Below are 21,025 nucleotides of genomic sequence, written 5' to 3' on the forward strand. Positions count from 1 at the left end.
TATGCTTACTTGTAACGTGCGTGGGGTGGGTGGTATTGTCTGTGAGATGGGTTTCCAAGAGTTATTGTGTAAGTCGCGTCGCGTCGTGTGGTATACCGTTGCTGGGCTGTGACGAAGGTGAGTTGAGCTTGGGTGGGATGAGTGCCGTGATGAGAGGAACTGAGAAGGGAAACCGAGAAGGGTGTGCTTTGTGGTGGTGAGATGAGATAGTGAGGATGAGATGTTAGAAGGTCTTGTTGTGCTTGGTCTCTCATCTAAATGTAGACAGAGAATGATATGTGTTATCGCCTGAGGCTCGCTTGCTTTGCCTGGACTTGATCCGGTTGTTGATGCCTTTGAGAGTCAGATCTCATGGACGATAAAGCTTGCGTGTTAAGTTAAAGGGAAGGAACGGGATTGTTCGAGTCTCGTGATCGGAGCGTCAAGAGAAGAGAGAAGAAGAAGATACAACTTGCGACGGTCAGCTGTTGCTTGATCTGCCTGCTGCTTACCAGAACTGGTTTGCTGATTTATCTCAAGTGAAGACGGTGGACTTGACTGGTACGCACCTCAGCCATCGTTCATTATTGAACTATCAAGACATGTATACCGATGTCGTCGCTTCTAGCAGACACCACCTTATCGACGACATCCCCTTAATAGCCACAGTGCTGCCCTCACGACGCTATGCCGTTCTGTCCACATTGGGGAATAAACGCACCGGACTCATTCTAAGTGCTGTGGTATAATGTTTATTCCACTGGGCAAGATGCTTATCCTACTGGATGCGATATCTAATTAGACAAATAGACCTATCGATTATTTACGGAGAGCACATATTATTATACCAAAGCCAGCGTTGTCGCCATCAAGGGGATATTCATTGTCGGGTTGGACTATGACCCAGCAGCTTCCTGTTAATAACATAACGGCCAGCCTTACTGCTCATGATATATCTGTTCAATACCTTAGGTAGTTATTTGGGCAACCAGCTATTGCCAACTCGTGCCAACTCAGCGATGTGGCAACTAGGCAGCCACAGCTCTCCCGTCGCGACATGTTCCTATAACTAGCCCCCGTACTATCTTGACGATGAGCATTGCTTGCAACCTATTGAGCAACTACGGAAATGCTAGAGATGGAGAGATTTCCAACTCATTGGCAATGACGGCGACCACCAATGTTGCTGAGATACAAGGGGCGGCTCCTGATATGTCGGTAGCGAACACGATCTGCGGCATGGACTACTGCCATTACACCGCGACCACTTGCCTTGGTTACGGCGTACATATAGAAAGGGTTACTGGTCACTTTGCAAGGAGCATAGCACAGTAGCGAGTTGGGTTTATTATCTATAGATCGCGTCTCAAGCATCTATCTAGTGTACAAACATGAATTGGGTATCTGGCGCCAAGCCTGATCATAGTGAAAATCATCGCAACGTAACATCATCTCCTCTTCGCCATTTTGGTCCATGCCTCTCTGTGCCTTTCTAGATGCTGTGCAATATTCGTCCGTGGTTCGTAAATCGCGGTTCTCTGCACACAGTAGGCACCTTCTCAGACATACCAAGAAGCATCATTAAAGAGGCACATCTAACCTCCTCAAACTCATCCATATCAACTCCCAGCTCAGCAACACCAGTGGCCTCAATGTAACTTCGTTGGTGTTCATGCAAGGCCAGGGAATCACCACCAAGTGATATCATTAACATACTCATCCCAATCAGCCTTCTCGGCCTTCTCGGCCTTCTTCTTCTCAGCTGGGGATCCCTCTTGCTGATCGTTTCCGACGACGAACCAGTCCGGCGTGGAACTGTCGGACTGCTGCGAGGAAGTAGGAGTGTGGTTGTGGGTTGAGAAGCGAGAGCTCTGGCTGGACTTGCGGTCGTCGGTCATGGTGCTAAGGGCTGCGCGGACCTTCTGGAGCTCGTTGGTCAGAATCAGGATGTCGGCCTCCTTGGCAGCAAGGGCCGAAGCGTGAGATAGGACTTGGACCTCCTTGTCCTGAAGCTGGTGCGTCATCTCGTCAATTTCGGCCTCTTGCTCTCGGATCTGGCGTTTGTACTGGTCCTGACTAACCACGTCGTCGGAGGTTGTGTTGGCCCGGCTGGCTGCATCGCACTCGTTCTCTAGCTTCTTCTTATCGATGCGGGCCGAATAGCAGCGATCGGACCGTGTCTTTTGGGCATCCAAGTTCGGGGAAGGGAGGACTTCAAAGGATGGACTCCATGGCCGAAGTCAACGGTTGTCATATAAAGATTCTCTCCGAAGGTGTGCTGCTTGCCGCTGCGCATGCCATCCATTAAGTCCTTCAATTGCATTGCAGCCAGCACGCCGTTCTGGGGGCGCTTATAACTGTCGTCGGAATTGTCGTTCTCGGGCGCGTGTTCCCCCAATCCCTGGGCAGCATCGGGCTTCGGCCCCCACACGGCGATGGAAGCCTTACCATGGTGGTAGCTATGCTCAGAGGCGTTGCGGGTATCACTGGAGGAGGTGACTTTAGGCCACCAACCATGTTGGCTGCCGACGGCGGAGGAAGAGTGGCAATCGCGCGAAGGACCACCCCAGTAATGTCGTGGCGTGTCTGCCGAGTCCGTGAACAGCTTGATGCGTGCTTCTGTAGGAGACTTGTTTCCGAAAGCATACTCTCCTCTGCGTGGGCCATCGATGATGAGACCTTCCCAGGGCCCGTTGCTGACGTATGTGAAGTGGTCGTGCTCGACACCGCCACCCCAGGTGGGATCGTTTATCTCGTAGCTCGTCACGTACTTGCGCTCGTACTCCCAGAAAGCCTTGGGCAACCCATCTTTGCCAATTTCCTTGCCCTGGGAGGACTTCGACTCGTCGGCACTGCCGTTTTCCGATGCAGGTCCCCATCCCTGAGTCGAATCGGGTCTGTTCCAATTGCCATCGGCACTGGCGACAGAAAAGGCCACCTCGTCGTCAATCTCAGAAGTGCCTTGTTTATCGTATAACTCGTATGAATCGCTGTCTGAGACCTCCTTGCCGATAGGAAGGTCATATGGTTCGTTGGGATATCGGAGCTTGGCCTTGGCTGTCAGCTTGACAATTTGGGAGACGGTGGGAGGCTTGAGTCCGAAGGCGTATTCTCCGATGTGAGAGCCAAGAACGATGAGGCCCTTCCAGGGACCATTGTTGATGTACTTGAAGCAGTTTCCATCATGCCAGTGCATATGGTCCATGAAATCGACTTCGTAGTTCGCGAGGTATTCCATGAAGGCCGTGGGAAGTCCGTTGGCGGCTAGCTCCTCCGTACCCTCAAAGCACTGCGGCTCAGCGTCCCAGTCTTTCTCAGGATCGTCACCCTGAGGCTCGCCTTCCTCAGACTCGTCGTCGCATTCTAGGACCTTGTTGCCCATGGCGTCCACACAGAGAACCTTTCTTCCATCAACATATTCGCATTCTTCGTTCTCGTAATGAACGCTGCCGAAGTAATTCTTACCAGGAGGAGGAGGGGGAGAGCGACTACCGCAAAAGTAGGACACATTGGGTTGAGAGCAAGAGCCCCAGCCACCGTATGTAGTCTCGGGGACCGAAGCCTTCTCTGAATCTTCGACGTCGGAGCTTACGCCCCAAGTATGCTGGCAGTTGGCGGTCCAGCACTGCTGGGTCTGTGTGCGTCCAGTATCTGTGGAGTCGTTGTCGCTGTGCTGATCTTGGCCACCAGCCTCCTCGTGAAACTCGCTGTTGTCGTGACGGGCACCAACAGATCCGGCCCGGTCGCCAAACTCATCACAGCCATCCAGACCAATCTCGCGGATCCATCTCACGTCTTCTCGGTGACGGTCACACGGAACCTCGATTCCGCAGTGGTCGCAACCAAAGTGCTGTCCCCAACCGCCAAGAGGATTCACATTGGTTGTCTCCTCAGCATCATGGCTACTAGCGGCAGACCAGACATGGCTATTCTCTCTATAGAGGTCGTTGTTGTCGTGTTGGGCCTGTGACCACTCGCCATTTCGGTCGCCAATCTCCGAGCGTCCCTCGTCGCTACCATCCGAATGACCAGTAGAATCCGAGTCGGAATCAGAACTAGAATCAGAATCTTCGCCGTTTTCCTTCCTCTTCTCCCACTGGCGGATGTCATCATTTAATTCCTTGGTCTTCTTGACGACATCATTGGCTTTCTTGGGAAGCTGCGCGAGCCGGTCGATCCTGATCTCGTTGAGAACCCCCAGGCGTCGCTCGTCGCCATGTGGTCCCGAGATTCGTGCTTGAGGGGCGCCGTCTGCAACATCTCGCGCACCTCGTCAGTCACCTTCTTGAGGTCGCTTCGCTGGGTCCGCTCGCGGCACAGGTGGTTGATGATGGCCTGTTGGTCCTTGACCTGCTGCTGGTAGGCCTTGAGCAGACCATCGGCCTTGGCGCTTTGCTTCTCGCTAGCCTGGGAAGCGGCAGCGCGCTGAGTAGAAGAAGCAGTCCTAGCATCGCGCGAGGTCATGATGAGGTCGGCCACCTTGAAAGCCTGGCGCTGGATGGGAGTAGGCTCTGTGGTGGCGCTGAAGCCATTGATGATCATGACTGCCAGCTCGTAGGCCGCATCCTCGTAGGAGGGTTTCTTGGCACCATTGACGGTGCCTTTGATTGAGTCGGCCATGGTGATGACTGGGACTGATGGCCGAAGGGAAAGGTTGTTGGTTGGGTGAGGGAAGATGTTACTAACTCGCTTCTCTTTCCTGGAAAAATGTAAGTTAGTAAGGCTCTTGCCAATTAATGAGGCCAAGGACTGCATTCACTTGGGATGAACGCAGATTTTTGTGCGTGTTGGTGAGGTGAAGGTGGGAGTGAACAAACCCGAACCTTGGATGTTGGCCAACGGGACTTGAAGGTGTACGAGGTTTGTCGAAAGAGGGACTTTGGTATGTATGGTGGTGACCTACCTTGTGTGTGTGCTTGTGTATGTGAGAGATGCTATCTCAAAATGAGACGGATGGAGAGAGGAAATTGCCTTGATTTGCAATAAATGCAAGGCAAGATGGATGGGGAGGATGAAAGATGCAGAAGAGTACCTAGGTAGGTGGAAGGAGGGGAGGTGAATTTCAGAGGGCTTCCCTTCAGCAGAGAGGCCCGTAGTAATTGAATGCAACCCAACGGTGCAAACAATCAAACATAGATTGTTCTATGTCGAAGAAGGAAGGAAAGTGGAGGGAAATTGAATACAGATCAGTTGTGACCTACCTAGGTGCAAGGCTTAGGGAGGCCATCGTCGAAATTCGCAGTCAAAGCACAGATGCTCGGCGGCCAATCCAGCTGTGGTGCAAGTGATAATGCATTTTTTCAAGCAAATAGTGAGGCATAACCTATCGCCTCTGGTCTATCATGGGTATATCCAGCTATCCATTCCTCTTACATGAACCGAGGTATTCTCCTGCTATGAACCAACGCCTCTCTATGCGGTATCATTTCGTCATGTGCTCGTTGCTGATGGGAATCATCTTATTCGTTTCTAATGCCAAAGCCACAATACCCTGCCATTCCCATTTCCATGTGCAATGCCTCTCTTCCTGCAGAGACATGGCATTAAACGTATCTATAGTCAGACTCATACATTGTATGAAGATACATAATACTGCAGGTTTCATTAGTACTGAATACAAAATGCCAACGTAGTGGGAAAGAAAGCATGAAACACTTACTGTTACAACACAATCCTCCCCTTGTACATCATCGTACTGCGGTACGTAGACATACAGAATCAGGGCATGCTCGTCCGCAAAGCATGCAATGACCCGTCCCTCGAGCCGGCCGACGCTGAGGACCTTGCTCCAGTCCTTGCCGTCCACCCTCACCGAGGCCCACTTATCGGGCCCGGCCTCCCGGAAGAAGGTCGAGGGGTGTTCTTCGAGGGGCAATGCAGCTGCGATGGGTCCAGTTCCGGGTTCTCGAGAGAGTCCCATTGTGAGGTCACATCCAGGGTATCGGTTGTCAACGACAGACGCAGGGACCCGTGCATGTTGGCCGACAGTTCCAATTTGGGGTTGGACGCCGCCGCCGTGGCGGTCGCCGAACTGGAAGCGCGAGATGACGCCGCCGCGAGCTTCGTGAAACGGTCCGAAATGGCCTTCAGCTGCAGGAGAGGCGGCAGCTGGATATGCACATCCGGCTCGCGGACCTTGGGCTGCATGATCATCTCGACATTATCTGGATGTAAAACGCGCACCGGTATGTCCTGCGTGATGATCTTCTCTCGCTCCCGGTGTAGATGCGTCTCCAGGGGCTCAATGTTGTAGACACCATCATCGTCATCTCCCTCACCAAATCCGCCAGCGAAGTGCCCCGGGCCATTGTCTCCACGCGAGAAACGGGAGTAGGAGCCCTGTCCGCCTCCTTGGTTGCCCTGTGCGACCGTTGATGTTTGGATGGTCATGGAGAGTATCGGGATGCCGTCCTTCTTCGTCAGGCGCAAACTGGCCGAGGTCGCATTGAGGGCGGATTTGAGGGCCCGCTGCAGTGGGACAAGAGGGAGCTCGAGGTTGATCGTATTCTGGGCCTCGGCGGATTGTAGCTGGACATTGTCGAAGATGAATTCCATAGGGAGGAGACTGTTGTAAAGAGGGGCAAAGAGGTCAGCAATGATGCATGCATCGCAGGGAGGCCAAAGTAGACGATGCTGCGCAGCTGGGGGAAAGAACGTACGCCCATACTTGGGACCCGGTGTCCGGGATCACTGTGAATCGCACATGCTCGTCGTCGAGGCGCAACCAGGCGATCTTCTCGAGGGATGAAAGAGCTGCCACGAGTTCTGGGAGGGTTGCATTAGACTCGGTTTCAACGACGTGCCGGAGCTGGCATCCAACACGCAGGAGCGGCAACCGTACTAGAAAAGGTACGAATATTCTTCAATTGAGTCTTGAACCTCATTTTGGCTCACTGGATAGAGGACTCGGGCCTCCGGATCGGAGAAGGGGAATTGGATCGATAGTACAGAGGATGACGATTGATTATGTAGTAATGATATTTCGAGGTCACGATCTTTTGGCTTGACGCGTCCCGCGATCCACGACGCGCGATGATTAAAGAGGAAAATAGCGTCACACTGATCAGTCCAATTAATTCGGTAGGCTGCCGGCAGATCGACAAGCGCCTGTGACCTGTACCCTGTAGCGATCTTCTAGGCTGGTGGGGTCATCCCCTTGCTTGCCAACTACGACTGGGACAGTGGGGCGATTCGGTATTTCAGTTTGGGCTGTTACCTACCGGCGAGTTATAGGTGGTCGACGGCACGAACTTTCACGATCCGACGTAGCCGGTGCCCCTTTTGCATGCCGTACAGCCGTAGTTTACTAGTTGGCATCCAAGGGGATATATTCCTGCGACTGCTCGTCTGTCTTGGCAGGAACACCATCTGTCTCTCCAATATTCTCATTTCCGACTCACTTCACATCTATTTATATATATCATCTCACAATCCCACATCCAAGATGTTCGGGTTCGGTGCGCAGTGACAGCCCTGTCTTTGAACGTACCCATCCACAAAAGCTAACTCTCCCAGACGACGCTCGCGACAACTACAAGCAGGCCTACGAGTCCGACAACAAGGCCGAGCTCTCCCACGAACTGCTCGCCGGCGGGGCCTCGTTCGCTGCTTTCAAGATGTTCGAGGACCACCAGCGCAAAGAGGGTCAGCCAGGCTTCCTTCCTTCCTTCCAATCATACAGGTACTGTGTGTGTTCAGTCACTAACGAAAGAGCTCATGCGCAGGCAAGCCCGTTTCCCACCAATTCGCCAAGGAGCTGTTGGTTGGCTTCGCCGGTGCCGAGGTGGACAAGCTGGCCGAGACCAAGGGTGCCGATTACATCGACCGGGAGCGCGCAAAGCGGGATGCTCGCCGCAACGCGGAACAGCTTTATGACCAGCACTATGGCGATTATGACCAGTATGACCCTAACCAGCAAAGTGCACCGGGCCACATCCAAGACCAGTTTGGCGGTTACTAGTCTGTAGGATTGATCGATCGCTTGGCTTGGCGCAAGGTTTTGGGGCAGTTCCTGGGCAGGTGGGGTTCACTGCTCGTTTTTGGGGTAATCAGTAGTCTTTGGTAGCCTAGGCCTTAGCTGACCCCTCCTCTCCCAAGCTTTATCTACGGTAGCTTGCAGCCAGAAGTACATGTTCTCTTATGTTTGCTATCTGCTGGTCTGATAATGAACGCATACCCCGCCATGGGATCGACTTGACCGTGTAAGTCATCGTGATTGCGAGCCGATTGAAGCCATCACCACAACGCAGCAACAACATACAGATAGATAGAAACACCAAACGCCTAGTTGTATCTCAAACAAACCACCCTCTCGACCTGGAAGACGATAAAAAAAATTGGTATAGCCATAACATACGTGCATGCCAACTATGTCTGGAACATTGTCCACCTTCCGATAGCACTCCCAGCCGATCATGTAGTATACCTTGCTTTGTCTTGACTTGACCGCCGCGGCCAGAACCGACAAGTGTCCGTCCATCATCGTGAAATTCGTTTGTCCAGCAAGATCATCTAAAACCCAAGGCATTACCCCTGGCAGGCCATATACCCTCAAAACTCCCAAAACATCCCTCCAGCCTATCCGTGTTCCCTCCTCTGGTAACGCCGTAAATCAAACCAAGCCCTAATCTTGCCAATCCCGCTCAGACGCTATCCCGTCTTGTAAGAAGAGGAAAGGCGGTTTCGGGGGCCGGTGTCGCGCTTCGACTCGGTCGGGCCAATTCCTGCATGTTGCATATTACGCTTCGGACGCGGCTCTGTCGTTCTTCGCGGCTCATCGCCGAGGGGCTGACTGTTGTTTCTGCTCCACTGTTGCTGCTACCAGGCGACCGCATGCTGCGGATCTGGGCGGGCAGGTAGGACTTGACGCGCCTTGTCGCCCCTCCCGCGGTTGCGCCCGGCGACGCCTGTCCCTCTTTGTGGACCACCGTGCGCGCCTCGGCGACCCTCTTCAAGCGGGCCTCGTTCAGTTTGCAGAGCCCACACTCGCCCACGGTCTCGGCCGTTCGTCTCGGGGGCGAAGGAGCCCGCGGCTGGCCCGATCGCCGCTGCAGTCGGTTTCGCGGTCGTCGCCCGCTCAACAGCTGGCGCTCCCTCTCCTGATGCTGCGCGAGCTGCAGTCGCATTTGGTACTGCGTCCATATCTGGGCATCCAGGCTCGGGGGGCAGATGGCGTGGCCGCAGCCTGGGTGCTTAGCAGCCGCCCGGCACACGGGACATGACGGGGTGCCGTTGGGGTCTCGGTCTATCGAGTCCTGGAGCCAGGTCTGGATGCACACGGTTCCGAACTTGTGGCCGCACTTTAATGAGGTCCACGCTTCCGTTATGCCTTCCGGGTTGGGGATACCGACCGGGTCCTGGCAGATGGGGCACTCTTCAGGCGGAGGTGGGGCAGGTTTCGTCTTGGTCATAGACGCTCTGGACTTGGCCGACTTGAAGGAGATAATGTCGCCTTTACTGCGGTGCGTGGTGTGATGTGAGTCGGGCGCAGCATATTCAATAGACGAGGTTTCCAGTGCCCCTTCATCCTGTGATTGGGCATGGCGACGTGACTTGGGTAACACTTTCTTGATTAATTGGATGGGTTTCTTAAAGGCCAGAGCCCTCACCCTGTCAAGCCGTGACATGTTTGGGACTGGGGCATGCACAAGTGATGGATGATTGCCAGTAATAGATATTAAGGGAAGAAGAGAATTCCGAACCAAAACGGAAAGAATCAACGACCGCCTTAGCTGCTCAGTTGGGATACAGGACTTTCTCTAGTCAGGCTCGATCAATGCTTGGGATGTTAGGGTAAGTCAACAGGAAAGGTAAGGTGGTGCCCCTCCAGTTGTCAGTCAGGTAATCCACAAATTCTGCTGGTAGGCCAGACGTGCCACAACGGCCTAGGTCGGATATCTGCAGCTAGGCGGGTGTGGAGAGCGGATATGGGGGTAGTAGTATGACTGTCAAGATGGAGGCCAATGTGAGTGGTGGGTGGTGGTGTGCGGGTAGTCGGTGGTTGCGTTCAGGTTGCGTTGGCATGCAACAAGGGTACCTGTGAGGATTGGATAAGGCAGGTGTAGGACTGGGTACCGGTGCTGGTGCTGGTGCTGCTGGATGGGCAACCTGGAGCTCCTCTCGTTATTTCGTCGGGCGGTATGATGAAAGGAAAAGCCCTCTTCATAACCACATGCCTAGATCCGCTGCCGGCCAGTAATCACGTATTGCAAGCGCAGCAGCAGCATGGTTGAGCATAAAAAATTCCAGTGCGGTAACCGATTGATGATGAAATGGAGCACCGACAAAAAAAAGTATGAGAGGAAAGCGTCAAGGAAATGGGGAAAGTCGAAGAATGAGCGCAGAAGGCTGTAACAGAACGGAAAACTGACTCGGGGAAACAGGTCGAGATGCACGAACGAACATGACCTCACAGCGGGATTGAGTTGAGTTGAGGTCATCTACCTACTTTGGGGAACCAAAACCAATGTTCCCAAGAAACTCATGCAGTCGAAACCTTGGTGCTAAAGCAAAAAAAACCCCCCGAGTGGACAGGCCGGCGATTGGCCGCAAAAGCATCCCTCCTCTCCTCCCTTCTCTACTGCCTAAGTTGACCTGACTTGGGTTGGACAGGCACTAGAGCATTCGATAAGTAACAACGGAATTGAAGCCTCCCAAGGCAGGGCAGGCTGACGACTGGCTGAGCGGGTGAGTAAGTGAGTGAGATCGGGTCACCAGCTCCAACAACTTGTAGTTTTTAACCTAAGTAGGTACGAAAGTTAGAGAGGCCCAGCGCGAGAAAGCTTGCTTGGCTTGGTTTGGCTCCTCGTCTCGTAAAGTGCCGAGAACGGGGGGGGAACGTGAGGAAACACTACGATTCATGGGCGGAGGAATGATGATGGATGTCAAAAGGATCCTGCGGGAGGGTACATCGTCTATTCCTACTATTGAACCTCCTACGAGTCCTATCAACCTTAAAGACGGCAGCCCCTCCATTCCCGCCCGGCTATTGGCTTCATGTCTCAACGTGGGCGTTACAAATAAAAGAAAGATAGTTCCGCGTGGCGTTTCCACCCTCCGGCCGAACGACCACAGAGAGGGGCATTACCATGCTTGGTCCAGCCGTATCACTCACACCCTCCTGGTCAGGTCACAACCGCACACACATGTGCAAACTCCCCAGGCTACCTGGGCATGTGGATGAAACCAAGCAATCGGGCTCGTGGAATGTGGGATGTTGCTGGGAGCGTCTAACCTCATACTAGCTAAAACGAGGGTGAGGGGGAAAAGGGGGGGTGGGCGGGGTTGAAGAGGAGTTCGCTCTTGTGCAAGTCCTTCTCAGCCTTACCCGAGTAACATGTTATCGATCCCCTGGGCAATAAATAGCATCATGTGCATGGCCGGGGTGTCGTCACGCGAACAATTGCATACGGGAACGAGACACATCCTGTGCCAAGTCAAATGCCATGGACTGATAAGGGGCAGTTATAGTTGCTCAGTATATCTTTGCTTCCTATAAGTCGCAAGTCCCTTATCAGGGAGAAAAAGCGATCACCGCGTGTCGTTTGCCTACGTGCGCCAACCTACTTATGTGTGGATGTAATCACCTCGCTTCCAGCCATAATATGCCCACATGCGTACAACGAACCGAATCTCTCGACTTGAATACACTTCCGTACCATGGCTGTGGCGGCCATAAATAGGCAGCTGAGGTGGTTTTGAGAAGGATCGATCACATGGGAGAAACCTCACAACGCAGCTCCACGCGAAGTGTTAGTAGTCAGTAGGTGTGCAACCTGGATGTAACCAAACACCCATTATGTGGCCTACATGGCCAGAAGGCCATAAAGGTGCAGCATGCCACCCGAGCTGGGTCGGGTCAATAAATGTTCGCCATTTGCTTTTGAGCAGGGGAGTGATCCTGACTCCTCCCCATAGAATGAATAGACGCTAGAAACAAGACTCTCCTTCCAATATTACCGGCCCCGATTGCGTGTGTCCGCTTCGTCGTCGCTGTCGTCCCTGAAGCCCTCCTCAAGGCTAGAAGCAATGTCAGCTTGGGCTGCTTCGTGGCCGTGATTCTGTGTTCCAGTTGCGCTCTCACAGAACTTACTCTCTGCTCAGCCTCCTGATGCTGTCTGTATGATCCACATTTGCATCCAACGATAGCGCGTGTCTCCGATCGTCGCTCAGATTATCAAGCACGTCTTCCAGCTCTTCCCCGTCCGATTCGAATCCGGCGTCCGAAGCATCGTCTGCTTGCACCAGCCGGTCACGGATCCCCCAAGCGCCACTGCGATGGCACGAGCCATCTGGCTATCGCATCCTGTATCCTGCTCCGGAAGGACGACGTGTGGTTCGAGATCGTATCGAGGGGCAGGTAATGACTGTAACGGCTGCGGTATTGGCGCCAGAGCGGGACCAGAACGTAGCTCATGACGACGAATAGCAGAAGCGAGATGACGGCTGGTATAACCAGGGTCTGTCGCAATACATCAGTACGGCATTGAATCGGCCCCGCGCGCGCATGCGCACGAGGGGCATCTCGTTGGCCGGAGAAGGCTGTTAGGTATTACCTTTGCGGCAGCCACTTTCTCGCCCATCTTGTTTGTTGATTTCTCCTAGCAGCACGCGGTGTGCTCTCCGAGTTTTGCAATAAAATTATAGAAATGGCGAAACAGAAGCAGCGGTGGTTGTGGTCAAGGCATCGTCTGCTCGGCGGACGATAGATTCGCAAAGCGACAGATGGTCAGACCTCTCTGTCAGACAGACGGGTGGCTTAGTACAGAGTTTCAACGTCGGGCTCTGTACGTCTCATCACCCGGTGACGAGGCTGAAATGCTTAGATGCGAAATGCCGTGCTGCCGATAATGGCGATGCGGTAGGGGAGGAAGAGGTACGATGAGGCTGCGAAAGCTACGAAGGCTACTACGTAAGACCCCCCAAGTAAAAAGATGGAGTCCGTCATTTCCAAGCGTCGGTCGTGATGCTGGTTCGGAGACGGCCCCCCCAAAAGCAATCAACGGGCATGGGCCCACCCCTGAGCCCTCTCGTCCCTTTGGGATTGCGGGCGATCAACTATTGGCTCTATTGGCCCGGGGCCCCCACACCCTCCAATTAGTGAAGTTGTCCTAATTGCGTCCAGTTCATTCTCTCTCGTTGCAGCGCGTGCATTTAAGAAGCGTCTGCTGCCCCTGATTCTGGTGGGAGAGGGATTAGGTAGGGAATGCCTAGAAACACCGACGCGTACGTACACCTTTGACGTGCTGGGTAGTAGCCCCGAGTCATCTCAAAGCGCTGTTATTCGCTCCCCCTTTTAGGGAAGACAGTCATCCAGATACTGATATCTTTATATTTCGTACCGGCCTACCTGCCCTGTTGTCTTGTGCCTGAACAAGCTTCACCACTTCCAAATACCATGTGCCTTAGTGCGTGCGTGCCTTTTACCTTGGAGACTCGTGGAGCGTTAACCTCAAGAGAAACAAGAGACAAAGGCACTCCTGACCATAATGTATCCCATATGAAATAGAAGTAATACTACATGCAATCCGATGTTATGGGTTGCGTTCCAATACTGCATGGTTTCTAATCAGGTCCAAAAGTCAAGCGCACTCCAGGGGCTAGCAGTGATGAGTTTCAAAGATGGCACGCCACCATACGATCCATTGCTGATTTATGCATTGCTCCATGCAACAGGCAGAAAGGGTTCATAAGCCGCTCGTCAAGCATGTCTGCATGTAACATTGCAAAATTGCATCTTATGTTTAGGATGGATCTGGATTCCCGATAGAACGTGGCAATTAAACGTGAACTGGTCGTCTGTTGGCGTGGGCGGCAGATGTGGGCGGTTCGTGGGAGGACGGATATCCATAATTGACCACCCGGCGCTGGGATTCGCTGAGCGAAGTGCTTCTGGCCAGCTGGGAAGTGGTATTTGATCGCAGCACCGACCGGAAAAAGACCCTGGGCCAGTCTAAGCAAAGGAGGGCGCGCCCGCCATCAGAACAAAGGTTGGCGACTGTTGTCGCAATTGGACAGGTGGCGTCGGCGGCATGCGACTTGCCCCTTCACTTCATGACATGTAATTGCGATTTGTTGATCAATCGCCTGGTTTTGCCTGGGAACAAGAGTGCAAGGGTGCCTCCTGCAAGCGACGGCCTCAGGCCCGAGAGAACCAACGTTGCGTAGAAGTTTAATAGTCCGGCGCTGGCGGAAGGACAGAGAGATTGGCCCGCCCCCTGCATGGATGGTAATTGACGTGCGGTGCGGCACAGAAGGGCTGGTTGGTTGATCTTTTGCGCACTCCTCGACTCCTCCCTGATTTGCGCGGAGAGAGGGTCTCTCATGCTAGGTTAGCAGGTCAGCTAGCAAGCATACGTCCCCAGTAAGTAAGGTCCCATCCAATTCTCTCTCTCGCAGTGCCCTGGCTCTGGTGGCCACGATCCTGCTTCTCCAAGCTTTCTTTTCCAACGGCGACTCATCTTCCTCGGGAACGCGACCTTGCCCTCCTAGCCGGAAACTCAATGCTAATACGGGTGCGGAAGTGGTCTTTGGTTGTTTCATGCAGGCGATGCATGTTGGACCTGCTCCAGGCTAACCGTAATCCCCTCCTTTGACATCACGAAACGACACGGGTCCCGTCCAAGAACAGAGACGTCGACTCTCCCTGATGCATGATGCGATCCGACTTGAAACCGAGATAGCTGGATCTCGCCGACACGCGCACACAAAGGGCAGGAAACAAGCAGGATACCTGCCACCCCGAGCCCGTCCTTCGACACTCTCCCATCCCACCGAAACATCCCATCAATTCGCTACTTTACAGACCTGGAAGACATACACTAGCTGGCTCCAGCCGCTCCACGTCGCTCGGTAGTCCACCACCAGCGCACCAAAACCCGATCTGTACCTTGAAACTTAAAGCCTAGAAGCTCACCAAACCAACGTCCATCCGTGCGACTTGTCAAGACTTGGGAGGACTGTGGGTTTTTGGCGCCGTACGTCTCTCGATCCGGGTACCCCGTTCTGTATACCTGCCACAGTCCAACTTGCTTGGGAAACTTATTGGCGACTGCATACTTTGCACCTTGGTCAAATTGATACCTCCCACCTTGGACGAAACCCACGATATTGCAAACCCCTCCACACGAGCGTCTTTTCCGAACCCACCCCCTCGCTTCCGCTTCTGCATAGCGTCCTGTGCCGCGGGCACCCTCCGCATTGAATACTATTGAAACGAGTGCAGTCATACGGCAATTGGACGGGGGAGGATTGCTTGGAACATCGGCGTTTCACCGCGCCCGGGTATCCCACCCTCGCTACCACCGCCAACATGTCCGCCGCCGACAAGTCCAGAGGCTTCTTCTCCCGAAGCAAGCACAAAAACACTGGCGACAAGCAGCGCATCGAGGACGACGCTGCCTCATCCCTATCGCGAACGTCACACCAGTCGCGACATGCCAGAGAATCCTCCGTCGTGTCCATCGACCGTCCCAGCACTCCTGAGATGGGCATAAATCACATGGCCGGCCCCATCACAGCCATCCCCTATGACACCACTCACTCCGATCGACGAAGCCCTATACCCGTTGAATACCTCCCACGTCCCGATCAAATGTCGCAGCGAAGAGAGCCGTTGCCACATCAGCTCAATAAGTCTACCAGTGATTTTCACCAGTACCCCTCATTCGACGCTAACCAGCCCGCAAATGCTGCCGGTTCTCACTTATCCGCGCGTCCGCCGCAGGGCACGCACAACATCACCATGGCCAGCACTGGCCGGGCCGCCCAATGGCAGCAATGGGGCCCCGGAGGGGCGCCGCGGGGAAGCTACGCCGCTTCCACACATTCTGGCAGAAACGACCCGTATGCGTCATCGTTGGGCAGAGCTTCGCGAGAAAGCGACCAGTCCAGTATATTTTCAGGTAATGCCAGAGACCCTGATCCACCATCAACACCACGCTTATCCAGAGTTCCAGCACTGCCGAGTGCTACATCTCAGAGTTCTTTCGCCTCGCACAACTCCAACCGCGAATCCCGTTCAAGCAAATTCCCCGGCGGCTCGTATTCGCCCGGCCTCGTCGGGCCGGAAGGATTTTCCCTCAACAGACCCGACGATGACAGAGTCACCGAACAGATGTTCTACGAGTTGATGCAAAAACGAGGCTGGCACAACTTACCCGAGCAGGCGCGGCGGCAGATGACCGCGTACCCATCCTCGAAGAAATGGACACTTATCTATCAGGACCGCTTAGCAGAGTGGCAGGGCGAACAGAGGAGGAGGCAGACCGCAAAGATAGGGCAGTACTCCAACGTTGATCTCAGCTCCAACAACAGCAGCACTCCCTTCGCAGACGAAGAGGGCTCGCCGGAATGGTACGTACGGAAAGTCATGGATAACACGCTAGATACGAAAGGCCTTGGAAGCTTGGAGGTCAATCTCAGGACCCAGCAAATAGGCTGGGTAAAGCGATTCATCGAGTGCCAAGGTCAAGTGGCTTTGACCAACGTGTTATTGAAGATCAACCGCAAGACTGCCACAGGCCCTGCGCAACCGCTAGATGCGAAGGGCACCGAAAAGAACCTCGACAAGGAGTACGACATCGTGAAGTGCCTGAAGGCTCTCCTCAACAACAAATATGGTGCCGATGATGCGCTTGCGCATCAGCAGGTTGTTGTGGCGCTTGCGACATCACTCATCTCGCCAAGGCTTACGACAAGGAAGCTGGTCAGCGATGTCCTCACTTTCCTCTGCCATTGGGAGGAAGGGGACGGCCACTTGAAGGTCATCCAGGCCATGGATGTGGTGAAGAACCAGCAAAATGAAAACGGACGTTTCGACGCCTGGATGCGCCTCGTCGAGGTCACCATCGATGGCCGCGGCAAGATGGGCAGTCTTGTTGGTGCAAGCGATGAGTTGCGAAGTGGTGGTATCGGCATGGAGAACCTGCTCATGGAATACGCGGTCGCCACCCTGATCCTCATCAACATGATCATCGATGCTCCGGAGAGAGACCTTCAGCTCCGAATGCACCTGCGGGCGCAGTTCGGCGCTTGTGGGATCAAGCGGGTTCTCACCAAGATGGAGGCTTTCCAGTACGACCTCATCGACAAGCAGATCGAGCATTACCGCACAAATGAAGCTATTGACTACGAGGATATGCTCGAGCGAGAGAACAGTAGCATCAAGGACAACTTCGAGGGCGAAGTCAAAGATCTCAACGATCCGGCGCAGATTGTGGAGGCCATCCAACAACGACTGCAAGGGTCCAAGACCCAGGACTACTTCGTCTCGGCCTTGCAGCATCTGCTGCTCATCCGAGACAACGATGGCGAGGAGCGCCTGCGCATGTTCCAGCTCGTGGACTCGATGCTTAGCTATGTGGCTATGGATAGGAGGTTACCTAACATGGACCTCAAGCAAAGTCTCAACTTCACCGTCCAGAGCCTCCTCGACAAGCTGCACACGGACTCGGAAGCTCGACAAGCCCTCGATGAAGCCCTGGAAAGCCGCCAGATCGCCGACGCCGCCATGGCCGAGCGCGATGAGATGAGAGCGAAGCTGGAGCTGGGTGCCGATGGTCTTGTAGCCAAACTTCAGAGACAACTGGAAGAGCAGGCCAGATTCATCGAAGCCCAGAAACGCCATGCGGATGGTCTGAAAGCCGAGATCGAGAGCATGCAGACAGTACGGGCCAAGGAGGCACAACGATACGAACTGGAGACCCGTGAGCTGTATCTTATGTTACGAGACGCACAAGATGTTGCCGCTTCTCAAGCTACTAAGCAGAGCGCTGGTGGTGCTGCCAAGCTCGCTGACGAGGACCCAGTTCGTATGCAAGGTATTATGGACAGGGAAAGACTCATGGAGCGGCTGCAAATGCAAATCGAGCGGCAAAAGACGCAGTACAAGCTTGAAGGAAGGGTCTGGGGCGAGACCGTTGGTCCCTCAGATCGTCTGCGAGCCCTGCGAGAGGAAATGGACGGTTATTCCGCCCCTGAAGGCTCTGGCCTACCGCCAGATGGCATGACCAACTCTATGCTCGGCACAGTCACCCGCCACACCAGGATACCAAGAAAGCCTGTCAACGCCCAGGGTGAGCCTATCGGTGAAGATGGTGAGGAAGACGAAGATGGTGACATCATTTACGAGAAACCGCGACTCGTTATGATGAAGAGACCTGTTATGGACCCACGACAGGCGAGCAACTTGATGAGTGAGATTCAAGCCAAGGGCAAGAGATACGGCGAAAGTGACTCGGAAGATGGCGACGAAGCGTCTGCCAACACACCCAGGATCCAAATCACCGGTGCTGGCGGCATTCCTGGAGGTGTTCCTGGAGAAAATGGCGGTATCCCTGGAGGTGTCCCTGGAGAGGCCGGCGGCTTCCCTGGAGGCGTTCCCGGGGGAAATCGGTGGCGTCCCCGGTGGTGTTCCCGGCGGTGGCCCCCCTCCGCCGCCCCCACCGCCTCCTCCTCCTATGCCAGGTCAACTACCTGGAGGTCCTCCGCCACCACCTCCCCCTCCTCCTCCTCCTCCTATGCCAGGTCAGCTACCTGGCGGTCCTCCGCCTCCGCCTCCTCCTCCCCCGCCGCCGCCAATGCCAGGTCAAGGTGGACCACCGCCGCCGCCGCCACCTCCGCCACCTCCTGGCGCTCCTGGCGCTCCTGGCGCTCCACCGCCTCCACCTATGCCTGGTGCTATGTCTGGCCGATTCCTTTCTGCGCAAAACAATTTCGCTCCTGCTCCTACTGTTGGCTTGCCTGTTGTCCGTCCCAAGAAGAAGCTTAAGGCTTTCCATTGGGAGAAGGTCGATACCCCCGAAGCAAGTCATTGGGCCGCGCACGATCCTTCAGCCCAAGAAAGGGAAGAGAAGTACCTCGAACTCAGCAAGAAGGGTATCCTTGACGAGGTCGAGAAGCTGTTCATGGCCAGAGAGATCAAGAAGCTGGGTGCGGGTACCTCTAAGAAAGATGACAAGAAGCAACTTATTTCGGGTGATCTGCGCAAAGCTTATCGTAAGTTCCTCCCTATCGTCTCGTGGACATAGCTTGTTTACCAACTGACTTTTTCTTCAAGACATTGCTCTTGCCAAGTTCTCGCAATACCCTGTTGAGAAGATCGTGCAGATGATCATTCACTGTGACACCGCCGTGTTAGACAACCCTGTGGTCATGGATTTCCTTCAAAAGGAAGATCAATGCAACATCCCAGACAACCTATCAAAGCAGTTGGCGCCATACAGCAAGGATTGGACAAGCCCTGGAGCGGCCGACGACAAACGCGACATGGACCCCAACGAGCTTACTCGAGAAGATCAGCTCTTCTTGTATACGGCTTACGAACTGCATCACTACTGGAAGAGTAGGATGCGCGCTCTCTCGCTGACGAGGACATTCGAGTCAGATTACGATGAGATCAACGAGAAAATCCGGCAAGTCGTCGAGGTGTCCGAGTCGCTCCGAGACTCGGTATCGCTGATGAATGTCTTGGGCTTGATCCTCGACATTGGTAATTACATGAACGACGCCAACAAGCAAGCACGAGGTTTCAAGCTGAGCTCGCTTGCCCGTCTCGGCATGGTCAAGGATGACAAGAACGAGTCTACTTTGGCCGACCTGGTCGAGCGTATTGTACGCAACCAGTACCCCGAATGGGAGGTCTTCACCGCCGATATTGCGCCCGTTGTTGCCGTGCAGAAGATCAACATCGAACAACTGCAACTCGATGCCAAGAAGTACATCGATAACATCAAGAATGTACAGATGACTCTTGACAGCGGTAGTCTATCAGACCCCAAGAAATTCCACCCGCAAGACCGTGTTAGTCCCATTGTCCAACGGTGCATGAAGGATGCCCGTCGCAAGGCCGAGCAGATGTCACTATATCTCGAAGAGATGATCCGTACCTACAACGACATCATGGTCTTCTACGGTGAAGACCCTGCAGATGAAAACGCTCGCCGCGATTTCTTCGCTAAGCTTGCTTTCTTCTTGCAAGAGTGGAAGAAGTCAAGGGACAAGAACATACAATACGAGGAGCAACGTCGTCGCAACGAGGCTTCCATGAAACGCAAGCACGCCAACCAGCTCAAGATCAACGCAGTTGCCGAAGCCACCGGCCACCAGTCGCCGGCATCGCCTGCAAGTGCTGGCGCCATGGACAGTCTGCTCGAGAAACTTCGTGCCGCGGCTCCTCAAGCAAGAGACCAGCGCGACCGCAGACGGAGAGCGAGACTCAGGGATCGACACCAGGTACGAGTTGCCAGTGGCCAGAAGATACCCGAACCCGGCGAGGGCGGCGATATCGAGAATGGTCTCCGTTCCGATGGTACCAGCGTAGCAGACACGAACGGGGAGGGGCCTATGAGTCCCCCAATGCTATCTCCCAGTGTTGCTAGTGAAGGTGGCGAGGATAGCCTAGCTAGCCGAGCCGAAATGCTACTCCGAGACATGAGGGGCGGCGATGGCGCCGAAGAGGGCGAGGGCGAGCCCAGAGACGCCAGTATACGGAGAAGCGCTGCCGAAGAGAGGCGTTCGCGTAGAAGAAGGCTCAAGGCAGGAAGTGTGGCAAGCACACATAGCGGTGCTGGTGGCGAGGGAGAAGACGGCGAAGGCATGAAGAGCCCTGTGACGGATGAGGCCGTTCCTCCAGTCCCGGCCCTGCCTCCGTCATCGCCCAAGACCGCCGAACCAGAAGAGGCGGAGACCAAGACACCGTCTTCTCCCTCCGAACCGCCTGCTGAGCCGCCTGCTGAGACGGAGCCAACTTCACCCCACTGAGCAGCGTGGTGTTAAGGGACTTGGCGTAACAAGCCCTGTTGGAGTACATGTCACAAATCATATCAGAGTTATGACGGGTTAGACCGTAACATAATGTCTACACACCTCACACTATATATCACTGCACACAAGCAGGGGCGTTCAGCCAACGCACTTCGAGTCTTTTCAGGTATCAAAGCCCCCAAAGAGTGGGCTTGGAACATCATATCAGCCTCGCTTGCTATGCAAGCATGCCTCAATGACGGGCTACGACGTTCCAAGGCAATCTTAACCTCGGCATAGAGGG

General features: G+C 54.3%; 7 protein-coding genes across 7 annotated transcripts; 4 read left to right on the forward strand and 3 right to left on the reverse strand.

Moving 5' to 3' along the window:
* Positions 1 to 2,428: 2,428 nt before the first annotated feature.
* PG986_002129 (uncharacterized protein) lies at positions 2,429 to 2,956 on the forward strand (the record flags this gene model as incomplete). Its single annotated transcript, XM_066838351.1, has 1 exon — positions 2,429 to 2,956. The coding sequence occupies one exon, from the start codon at positions 2,429 to 2,431 to the stop codon at positions 2,954 to 2,956; it is 528 nt and encodes a 175-aa protein (XP_066707244.1).
* A 624-nt stretch (positions 2,957 to 3,580) lies between these two features.
* Positions 3,581 to 4,590, forward strand: PG986_002130 (uncharacterized protein; the record flags this gene model as incomplete). Its single annotated transcript, XM_066838352.1, has 2 exons — positions 3,581 to 3,945; positions 4,257 to 4,590. 2 exons carry the CDS (start codon positions 3,581 to 3,583, stop codon positions 4,588 to 4,590), a joined length of 699 nt encoding a protein of 232 aa, XP_066707245.1.
* Positions 4,591 to 5,544: 954 nt separating this feature from the next.
* On the reverse strand, positions 5,545 to 6,863 carry PG986_002131 (HUS1 checkpoint protein; the record flags this gene model as incomplete). The annotated part of the gene is made up of 5 exons (XM_066838353.1): positions 5,545 to 5,571; positions 5,639 to 5,859; positions 5,940 to 6,544; positions 6,639 to 6,744; positions 6,821 to 6,863. 5 exons carry the CDS (start codon positions 6,861 to 6,863, stop codon positions 5,545 to 5,547), a joined length of 1,002 nt encoding a protein of 333 aa, XP_066707246.1.
* Positions 6,864 to 7,423: 560 nt separating this feature from the next.
* PG986_002132 (uncharacterized protein) lies at positions 7,424 to 7,939 on the forward strand (the record flags this gene model as incomplete). Its single annotated transcript, XM_066838354.1, has 3 exons — positions 7,424 to 7,436; positions 7,495 to 7,623; positions 7,704 to 7,939. 3 exons carry the CDS (start codon positions 7,424 to 7,426, stop codon positions 7,937 to 7,939), a joined length of 378 nt encoding a protein of 125 aa, XP_066707247.1.
* Positions 7,940 to 8,621: 682 nt separating this feature from the next.
* Positions 8,622 to 9,605, reverse strand: PG986_002133 (uncharacterized protein; the record flags this gene model as incomplete). The annotated part of the gene is made up of 1 exon (XM_066838355.1): positions 8,622 to 9,605. The coding sequence occupies one exon, from the start codon at positions 9,603 to 9,605 to the stop codon at positions 8,622 to 8,624; it is 984 nt and encodes a 327-aa protein (XP_066707248.1).
* A 2,328-nt stretch (positions 9,606 to 11,933) lies between these two features.
* Positions 11,934 to 12,560, reverse strand: PG986_002134 (uncharacterized protein; the record flags this gene model as incomplete). Its single annotated transcript, XM_066838356.1, has 4 exons — positions 11,934 to 11,997; positions 12,071 to 12,250; positions 12,306 to 12,439; positions 12,534 to 12,560. The coding sequence occupies 4 exons, from the start codon at positions 12,558 to 12,560 to the stop codon at positions 11,934 to 11,936; spliced, it is 405 nt and encodes a 134-aa protein (XP_066707249.1).
* A 2,729-nt stretch (positions 12,561 to 15,289) lies between these two features.
* Positions 15,290 to 20,739, forward strand: PG986_002135 (putative cytokinesis protein SepA; the record flags this gene model as incomplete). The annotated part of the gene is made up of 3 exons (XM_066838357.1): positions 15,290 to 18,209; positions 18,253 to 18,975; positions 19,037 to 20,739. The coding sequence occupies 3 exons, from the start codon at positions 15,290 to 15,292 to the stop codon at positions 20,737 to 20,739; spliced, it is 5,346 nt and encodes a 1,781-aa protein (XP_066707250.1).
* Between the last annotated feature and the right edge of the window lie 286 nt (positions 20,740 to 21,025).

This window comes from Apiospora aurea (assembly GCF_038362705.1).
Source record: "Apiospora aurea strain CBS 24483 chromosome Unknown utg000001l_segment0_segment0, whole genome shotgun sequence".
Classification (NCBI taxonomy): domain Eukaryota; kingdom Fungi; phylum Ascomycota; class Sordariomycetes; order Amphisphaeriales; family Apiosporaceae; genus Apiospora; species Apiospora aurea.